Below are 10255 nucleotides of genomic sequence, written 5' to 3'. Positions count from 1 at the left end.
ACCATCACCTCTAGGTCTACCATAATTTTGAATCAGTAAGCCAACTTAGCCATGCAATTGTCAAACATCAAACTCAATATCGTTGAATTAAGTCACAAGTCACTAATATAAGTAAGTCTATTTTACAATTTACTTGACACTAGCGGTAACTATTTCTTCTAAATTTAATGAAAAAATTAATATCCGACTCGCATAGGGAGAATATGAAGAGATTTTTTAAATCCGACAATTAAATAATTAGATAATTAGATATGAAAATCTCAGATTTAGGTATGGAAATGGGATCTTCATTAGATTCATGGCTAGTAATTAATTTATACTCTTACATCATAATTTTACTACAAAGATCATTATAATACCTTTTAAAATTTTCTAAGAGAATTAAATAAGGATAAGAATATTGTTAAAATTTGGATAAATTTGAAATTTGAATGTACAAATTAATAATTATTAAATTCTAAGTGCTCTCTTTGCTACAACTCCGTTTGAAAATTCTTCCAAATGTTTTCTTTTCAACTCAATTGAGCCATATGATATTTATCCAAGTAGAAACTATACACAGGGAGCAACTTTGGAAATTTAATATTTATATTAGGGCTCAAGAGTTCCCTCCACATGCTTATCCGAAGTCCGAATAATTTCCCTCCCTCCCTCGTTTTCTGCTTCTCTCCCCATTTTGTTCGTACTCTCGCTGTGTCCACCTTCCTTCGTCCCATTCTCCGCTCTCTCCCCCCGCAAAAGCCCTCGGATCTCTGAATTGAAGCCTCAGTCCTCGTAATCCACTACCCTTCGACCGATCATATTTTACCGCCGCTTTCGCCTTTGATCCCTGGACATAATTAGGGTTTTGGGCTCCGATTCGGCCTCCGGAGACTGTATCTCGGGCTTTGCCCCGGGTGCGGCTGTGTCTCTCTGTTTTCCTCCTGCGTGATCCGATCTGGATTTATGACCGGTGGGGAGGAAGCTGGGAATCGATCGGAACAGCAGCTGGCGCAGATCTTCAAGCCGCCGAAGCAGTACTTGCCGATTTCCTCATCAAAACCACCTTTTTGTTCTCCTGATGAGTACCACAGGTTCGACAGCCTGCAAGGGTCCAATGACGAGATGGTCGATGCCCTAGTCTTACAAACTCCTGTTAGTTTCTGGTGGAGTTTTGTTAGTTTTTGTTCTTATTCTTAAGAGTCCCGATCGACGCTTGCAATCTTTACTTGTTGTTTGTCTGTTCGAGTTTTCAGGGTTTCCCTTACGAATAACAATCTCTCAAAAGATAAACCTTTTAGGGAATTAGAAACGCTGAACTCTTGTTTTGTTTTTGTTTTTTGTTTTTTCACTCTTCACATTATGCTTTTTTGAGATTGCTTCTGAAATTTCATATAGAATTATACCAGAAACATGTTTTGATTTCGAGAAAAGAGTACTTTTTCCAGAAACAGTCTTTCTTCCATTTTTTATTTTTATTTAATTTTTATAATTTGGTATTCGCTTGAGTTATAGGATAAAGAGTGTAACTCTCTGCTAGTGTGGTCAACAATCTTATTGTTGGATTAAACATTTAAAGCACCATAGATGGTTGAGCATTTGAGGAAAGCACAAATAATTGTTTGCATAATATTTATAAGCTGAGTGCAGTATGGTAATTATTTTTCCATGTAGTTAACAGCCCCTACTCGTCCATTGCCTTCATCAGGAGGTTAAGTGTGTAGGAATAAACACACTTACTACTGTGTATTCAGTATGTTTTCTCCTTGTGGATAAATATTATGTTCTTGTCTTTCTTGTCGACTTCTCTATTTGAAAACCAGTTTACTATTCATGTGTCTAGTAAAAAATGTAATACTCTATGAATCTATTTTCTTTCTGATTAGTAGTTGTTAACATTTGACTAGCCATGACTGAAAATGTTATATATACTTTATGAGTATACAGATGCTTAAATCAATAACATTTTTGGGATAATAATGTAATTAATAAGAGTAGTCAGCCAATGTCAGAAACCTACAAGTAGATCTATGTATTTGTTAAGGATTGGATGGCCGAGTTAGAGGGGGGTAAATAGCTATTGTATACTTGCAAATATGAATCATGACTACTACTATCAACACAATATTAGCAGCAGAAATAAACATACACAAGAAAACACACGTACAAGATCGCCAACATGTTATTTAAAATAGTTCGGTAGTCCCTAGGTTCCTACTCTGCTGCCTATGATTAGTTTGTGAATCACTCATGAAAAGCCACTATATTTCGTCTTTGTTGGTCAATTACCGGAGGTTAAGAAACCTCTTACAATGCACAAGAGAAGAAGGGTTATAATGAGGCTTTAGAATAGTGGAAGAAACTACAATATCTAACCAATCTTGTTTTCACCCGCCTTTAAGCCTCTAAAGAGCCGTCCATTTACAGTCGTCAATCTTCCAACATTTCTTGTTGTCTATCTTCCAATAGTCGATTGCTTAGTCACCAACCGTGGGTAAAATAAGTTAATTTGGCATCACATACTATTCTTTTCTGATCTCTTCACACCTCTAAGCCATCGAGCATGCCATCTTGGTCATGCCAAGCAACAATTTCTACAAGTTCTATGTGTATTTTTGCGGTCCATGCACACTCAAAAACACATCAAATACATAGGACAATGTCTAATTTAAACCCTTTATCTACACAAAACCTAAGATCACACTAGACTACTTGGTGCACGATTGAACCGATAGTATCCTTGTCCATTGTTAATCTTTACCAGAATATAGCAACATATTACAAAAAACATTGTTTCCATTTTATTTTCTAGTAAAAGTTTTGACAATAGCTATGTTATGGAAGAAAATATTTTTGTGTTTTAATTTAGGTCCACAATTTGATAGTTGTTGATTCTAGAACAAACTGTTCTATTCTTTCCTCATTTTATAAGAAAAGGAGACTTTGTAATAAAATTGATGCAAATAAATTTTTATCCTATGCTAGCTAAGTAAAAGGAGAAGGAAATTAAGAAGGTTTATTTATGTAATTATTGAAGGGGAGCCTTGACGCAATAGTGAAGTTGCTACCATGTGAACTTGAGGTCATGGGTTTGAGTCGTAAAAATAGCCTCTTGCAAAATGCAAGGTAAGACTGCGTACAATAGATCTAATGTGGTCCGACCCTTCCCCAAGATCATGCATAGGTGGGAGCTTCGTGCACTGATTTACTTTTTTTTATTTATGTAAGTCTTGTGAAATAAAGCTTGGACGAGTGAGCGCCACTAGTTTTTTTTTTTTCCATTTATCTTCTAGTAGAAACACTAAAAGTTATGCTAATGGCATATTTCATATGTATTTTTTTTTCAAATTAGGAATTATGAGACATGCATTTAAAGAGGCTTTTGCTACTTATTGACATAAGCATCTGCAATAAGAGTGAGGAAATGCTTTGGTCCAATAGAGTAGGCACAAACTTAAAGATAAATATTATTAGCGGGGTTGAGGAGGAAACTATGGAATATGTAATGATTATGAAGTTTCCTTTAGAAATGTTATCCCATAACCTACGCATACTGTGTTCTTTCTCCCCTAAAAGATAAATGACACTCCTGTCCTCCATCACTTTATTGGCTTAAAGGTATTACTGAATACCACAAGTATTTTTTTTTTTATCTAGAATGAAGCATTTTAGCCTTGTTGTGTGCTGTCTATTTCACTGAAAGGTTCATGTAGCATTACTAAGTAGTTTTGCCAAGTGAATATATGTCGAAATGATGATCAAAGAATTTTGGCCTCGTTTAGAAAAAGTTTGATGTCCTTTTTGTTTGAAAAATATAGTAACAATGCTCCTTACTCATTATAGATCCATATTGCTCAATATATAAAAACAAGATACCTGGAAAGCTAATGAGCTAGAGATTATTATATTGGTCTGATTGTTGGATGTACCAAAGTATGGTGTGAGAAATAATGATACTAATGGAAACATATTGGTAATATTATTCTAGAATGTCTAAAACAAGATAGTTTAAAGATAATTTAGGAAATTTTTTGTATTTAGTGATGATGCCAATGTTAGTCAGATATATTAAGAATTAGTTTAGGGGTGACAAGAAACTTGTTCATTGATGGAGCACTGAATCAAGACCATACTGGGATCTCTCAACATAGAAAAGAATACATACAGAACTAGCCCATTGCTATAAATCCCTTATGTCTCTAGCACTTCGTGGGATTTCTCATCATTTCACTTTACCCATATCTGAACCTTTAAATTGTTTTATTATCAAAGTATGGTTATGCTCCCGCCATCAAAATGTACCGTTATGCTCCCGCCATCAAAATGTTTAGGTACTATTTCTATTTTCCAGGCATGCCTTGTCAGATGTCCAACTGATGGACTTGAGACATTCCATAAGGGACTGCTGCTGTAATATATTGGGTTTGAATTATTTTTGTTCCCCTTTCAGTAGCACTAATTGAGATGGAATCTGCAATTCACCTTAAATTACTGGGATAAAATTCATCCTCTAGTCCTTATTTTGTTTGATAATTCATTGTTTCACACTTATTTTATTTGAGGTTCACTGGATGTATTAGATGGATTGTAGGGCATAGGCCAGAAATTGCTTTTTAGGAACTTTGTTGAACATTTTTAGCAATTAAAATCTTTAATAGATTTCTATGTGAAATTACTTTTATTTGAGGTTCACAGGATGTATTTCTTTCTGGGGGTTATGGTTCCTTTCTCTCTTTAGCTAAATTATGCACAAATGTGCAATTGAGCTCATCGAACCAGTAAAGACTAAAGAGTTCAAATATGAAATCATTTTGGCTGTGTGCTTTTTAAATTGTACTGTATTATTGGCATTTACGTGCTACAAAGAAACATTTGTCGGACAAATGCTTTCTCTACAAAGATGCTTTATTATTATAAACTCATGTTAGATCGTCATTAGTTTTGAACTGTATATGTATTGCTACTTACTAGAGACCTTGTTCATCCTTAAAATGAGGATTTCATCTCCTCTACCTTATCTTCATTTTAAACTTCTTTCTTTAAATGCCAAATTGTAATAAAAAAATTGAATATTTTATGTAGTTGAAGCGAAAGTCTGTGCAAGAAGATAATGACATTATAAATGTAAGTGAATGGACAACCAGCCCACAGTATTCTGTAGGAGTTACTAGTCCTCTACTCACACCAGTATCTGAGAAAGGAAGGAAGACAAACAATAGGTCCAAGGTTGCAAAACACAATAAGCTTGAAGCTCTAACTCCTGTATCAAATATTGGTGAGTGTTTCTTTTCTTCTATTTGATCAACAAAATATGATTATATTTGTGTCTATATTGACAAAATTTACTTATCAGATGATCACACTTTGGTATATTGCTTGAGGAGTTTAGTTATGAGTATAACTATCATTATCATTTGTCATTTCAGGCTTACCTTCAGGTGATAATCTTACTCCAGTTGGTACTTGCCGCTATGATAGCTCCTTAGGTAAATAAACTAATTGCTTCTATATTGATTGAAAAATCACTTCTATATAAATGTGGTTTTTTGTTACATATTTTTTTTACTTTCCTTTTCCTTTTTTTAGGGCTTTTGACCAAAAAGTTTATCAACTTGCTGAAACACTCACAAGATGGCATCCTCGATTTAAATAAAGCTGCGGAAATATTGAAGGTGGTATATTTAACTATTAATTTAGAACTTAAATTAGCTTTGCTTATCTGAGATATCCGCTATACAGGTACAAAAGAGGAGGATTTATGATATCACTAATGTTCTTGAAGGCATTGGACTTATAGAAAAGAAATTTAAAAACAGAATCTGTTGGAAGTAATTCCTCTTCTTTCCTCTGCAGATATTTGCTTTTCTCTGAATTTCATCTAAATTGTTAGATTATGAATATCTGGGCATATGTTATTGAAGTAGCTGTCTCATGACAGGGGTGTAGATGACTTGGATCCAGTTGAGGTTCATGGTGATGTTTCATTATTACAGGTTTTCCCATTTCCTACATGTTTTTTGTCCGCTTATTAACTTGAAGCATTTGAAAATTCCTCAATGCATATTATAATACTTTTTGTTACTAAAGTAATGCAAACTTAATGTAACTTTAGGCTGAAATTGAGAAACTTACATTTGAGGAGAGGAAATTAGATGATCTTATCAGGTTAGCTTGATAGCTTCATGTAAAGCTAGATGATGTTTAAAAAAAACTTAATAATATTATGATGCTTAAATTCCTTGCAGCCAAATGAGAGAAAAATTGAGGGAGTTTACTGAGGAAGAAAATAATCAAAAGTACGTTTTCTCATTCATTCAAACAATAGATTACTATTGACCAATTGTCATGCACAAGCAACTTTTTTTTCCCTCTAGGTGGCTCTTTGTTACTGAAGATGATATCAAAGGCCTTCCATGCTTTCAGGTTCAGTTGTTTTCTTAGACATTTTAGTCGGCTTAAAGTTCATCTTACATATGAAATGGGCAATAAAAATAAATTTAAGCTTCTATAACTAATTGCCAATTTATTCAGATGTTTGGATGGTTCTGATCTATGCAGAATGTAACCTTAATTGCAATTAAAGCTCCTCATGGTACTACCCTAGAAGTTCCTGATCCTGATGAGGCAAGTAGAAGAGAGAAGTTATTCAAAGATCAATGTTTTTTTGGTAAAGCTTTGCATTTTTATATTACTAACAAATTTTCTTATTCTAAATGCAGGCTGGAGAATATCTCCATAGGAGATATAGGATTGTCTTAAGAAGCACTATGGGTCCTGTAGATGTTTATCTTGTGAGGTACTCTTTCATTTTGCTCTCAAAACCTATAGCTTTGCATGTCAGTTAAATACTTGAATTCATGCTTTTTGTTACCCAAATTATCAACCATTTTTTTTTCTTTTCTCTGATAGTCAATTTGAAGAGAAGTTTGATGAGTTGAGTGACATGAATACACCGCCAAAGCTCCCTCCTGCATCAAATTCAAGTTCTGTTGACAACTCTATTGTCCCTTGTAATGCTGAAGAGAGCATTGGGATTGGAATGGATGTTGATATTCAACAAAATGAGAGGATATGGTTTGATTTGAACTCTTCACAGGATTTTAGTGGTGGCATGATGAAGATTGTTCCTTCAGAGATTGATGTAAGTATTTTTAGATTATGCATATTTAACTTGCAGTAATGTGATAATCTTCCATAAATTTGTGATGGATTTGGTGGACTTTGAGTTTATATGGATCAGTTGTAGAATCTCATAATTTTTCACAACCAGAATTACAAGAGAATCCACGACACTAGCTAACGTACTATAACTCCATAAATTTCACAGTAGGAGCGACATGCTTTTGTTTCACATTCATAATGGTTGGATTGTATGCCGATGAGAAAGAAACAATTTCTATGCCCTACCTCCTTTTTATTGACTTAATTGTGATTGTTACATGTCTTGCAAGTAATTTCTTGTTCCATTCTCTTCTAAAGACTATCACAACCTATTAGTTATACTAAAAGAGAAAAAGCTATTATTGTAGGATCGATGGGGTGTGCTAGAGGGGAGATGAATAGTGCTTGACTGATTGTGCTTGCTTGGATTGTTAGTATGCAGCGGAATATAGAAATAATAAATAAAAACAAAGACAATCATAGAAGCACACTAAGATTTTATGTGGTTTAGAATCCCAAGTTCCTATTTCACGATCCTACTTCTCAACGCGAGTCCACTATTTTTTTTCTTGTCTAAAACCTTCCAGAAATCTCTTACAAACCCTATTTTTGCAGTGGTACACATAAAAGGTATAACGAAGATAATGATAAAGGTAATACACTTTACAAAGAGGATCATTTCTGGAAGCACGGAATGCTTGTAGCACTTGTCTTGGAACCTCTTAAATCACACGAACAACTTCAAGAGATTTACGAGTAGTAATGAATGTTGTGTTGATTGTAAAGTTATTCTAAAATGCCATCGTTGATGCCCTATTTATAGGTGCTCTTCAGGGCCCTTCATCGACCGGATCATATTCCAGTTGCTCGGAAATGAATTTTCATTTTACTGTGGATAGAATTTTTAATTTTTTTGTTGCTCGATGTTATCCACCCACTCCGGTTGCTCAGACACCTTTCTAGTTGACCAGAAATGAATGTTTCCAATTAATCAAGGCTTGATGCTTATCTATTCGATTGGGCCACCTTTCGGTCGCTCGGATCCAATTGTCATTGCTCAGGGTTTTGGTTGATTGAATTTCTTATTCGGCTGCCCGGAAGCTAACATTTTCATGCATCACAATGGTTAGTCTGAAGTATCATAGAATATATAAATATGCTTAGTATTTAGTGTGCCTGACCTATCGGGCTTGCTTGGTGGTATTTGATTTACCTAATCTACTTGGACCTCTTACTTGTTTGGAGTTCACTCCTCTAAGACTTCCCTTTTGCTTAGAATTCATTTCGGACTTTCACACCTACCTAAAGTTCACTCCTTTAGGACTTTCCGTACTTATCTAGAGTTTACTCTTCCAGGACTTTCCTTTTATCTAGAGTTCACTCTATTAGGACTTTCACACCCATTTAAAATTCACTCCTTTAGGACTTTCCGTACTTATCTAGAGTTCACTCTTTTAGGACTTTACACTTACTAACATCTGGTTTCCTAAACCTGCTAAGATTTCCAACTAGTCTCTTAACATTTGGTCTCCTATGACTTGCTAGGACTTCTTCCTTTGCCAACTATTTATTGGACTTCTCACCAATGCCAAGTGTCAATGCCAAGTGTCTGACCCACTTGGACTTCTATTTTACCAACTCCCTGTTGGAACTTGATCAACCTTGATTAATGATTGATTGCACTAACCATCTTCCCCTAACACTTAGGGTCCGGTTCCCTTAAACATATCAATCAAACAACAACATCTAATTTGGTTGATTGCACCAACAATTGTTGTATCTTATCATTTGCTGATGCAGGGTCATTGTAAAAAAAAAAAATGTATCGCTAAGTTTGTTCTATTCTTTGCAGACTGAAGCTGATTATTGGCTTTTATCAGATGCAGATGTTAGCATCACTGATATGTGGAAAACTGCACGTATCCTCTACAAGATATTGATTTCCTTTATACTGTGGTTTCCCTAAATTTTGTTGAGAACCTTAACTCCATTTACAGCAGAGGTTCAATGGGATAGCATGGCAAGATTCAATGCATGTGATTTTATTACAGATGGCGCTAGTACTCCTATACCACGAACTCCATCAGGAGTTGAGATCACTGCAGATGCAAATTCCTCCCAGAGATGAGTGCTGGTTGGATGTATTGGTGGAAGTGGGAAGCCATCAACCTCTTATTGGCTCATGCCAGTGAGGATTAAGGCCTCACCTGAATGCGGATTGAAGCATTAACTTAGGAATGGTGGAATGCTTTTGTAGCAGGCATTCAAGTTTCTTCAAGCTCCATCCGGTATATGGTAAACTGCAGCTCTACTGAACTGTCATCATGCATAGCAAAATGAGAGGCTGTTACATGAGTGAGTTGGCAAGTTTCTAATGTTGTGGCTTATCTAATCTTTCATAACTTGATTAGAAAATCAGACAAGTAGCACTTTTATAGGATCCTAATCAGTTGTTTTGCTGCCTTTCATCTTTTGATATATAAAGAAACGTTGTTAGAACCCAGTTGTGTAGCTGAATGAGATGTAGCCGTGCCACCAGATTATGCTTCTAGGTTGCTTTTGAGTTATTGCTCTTGAAGACATTTGTCTCAATAGTTTAGTTTGTTTTATGTCTTATGTTTTCCAGCAGGTTTATGCATTTAGCCTTAGAGGTGAGAATTCGAGTCCCGATCCTATTGGACTCAGTTCAGTTGGGTCATATTTTGTTAGTTTTATCTAGCAAATCTGATGATGTGTTTGCTTCTCAATAAAATGTTTGATCGGGATAGGTAGAGGTGAACAACAAAAAAACTATATTTGATTGTTAACTAGCTTAATCTGAACCAGTCATATTATGAAATGTAGGATTTTAGTTCTTGGGTCAAAAAATTTCTATTTGTTACTCAGTTTTGGTATCTAGCTTAAAAGTTAAGTCCCAACTCTAGAAAATTTAGTACGCTACCAAATTAATTGGAGGAATCTGCTCTGATGGATTGCATCTTGTACATCTAATAAGTCAAGTTGGTGATACGATGATTCTAAGTTTTGTTTGTTTTAAATACGATATTTTTCTTTTAAAATTGTATATATTGTCCTGCACATTTTACCTACATATTCTATGAGCATTTGTTTATTT

At 34.9% G+C, this 10255-nt stretch overlaps 1 protein-coding gene across 4 annotated transcripts; it reads left to right on the top strand.

Moving 5' to 3' along the window:
* The first annotated feature begins 600 nt into the window (after positions 1–600).
* Positions 601–9643, top strand: LOC121998213 (transcription factor E2FB-like). 4 transcript variants are annotated; one of them, XM_042553007.1, is made up of 14 exons: positions 601–1134; positions 5062–5254; positions 5406–5465; positions 5566–5651; positions 5719–5807; positions 5918–5972; positions 6092–6144; positions 6225–6275; positions 6354–6402; positions 6538–6603; positions 6699–6775; positions 6889–7120; positions 9021–9059; positions 9138–9643. In XM_042553007.1, exons 1-14 carry the CDS (start codon positions 946–948, stop codon positions 9330–9332), a joined length of 1434 nt encoding a protein of 477 aa, XP_042408941.1. In that variant the 5' UTR covers positions 601–945; the 3' UTR covers positions 9333–9643. The 4 variants fall into 4 exon arrangements, with proteins under 4 accessions (XP_042408941.1, XP_042408942.1, XP_042408944.1 ...); XM_042553008.1 differs by having other exon boundaries at positions 611–1134; positions 9141–9643; XM_042553010.1 differs by having other exon boundaries at positions 611–1134; positions 8993–9059; positions 9141–9643.
* The last annotated feature ends 612 nt before the right edge of the window (positions 9644–10255 follow it).

This window comes from Zingiber officinale, chromosome 6A (assembly GCF_018446385.1).
Source record: "Zingiber officinale cultivar Zhangliang chromosome 6A, Zo_v1.1, whole genome shotgun sequence".
NCBI classification, from domain to species: Eukaryota; Viridiplantae; Streptophyta; class Magnoliopsida; order Zingiberales; family Zingiberaceae; genus Zingiber; species Zingiber officinale.
The sequence above is the reverse complement of the archived record's forward strand: the minus strand, read 5'-3'. Positions and strand labels throughout refer to the sequence as shown.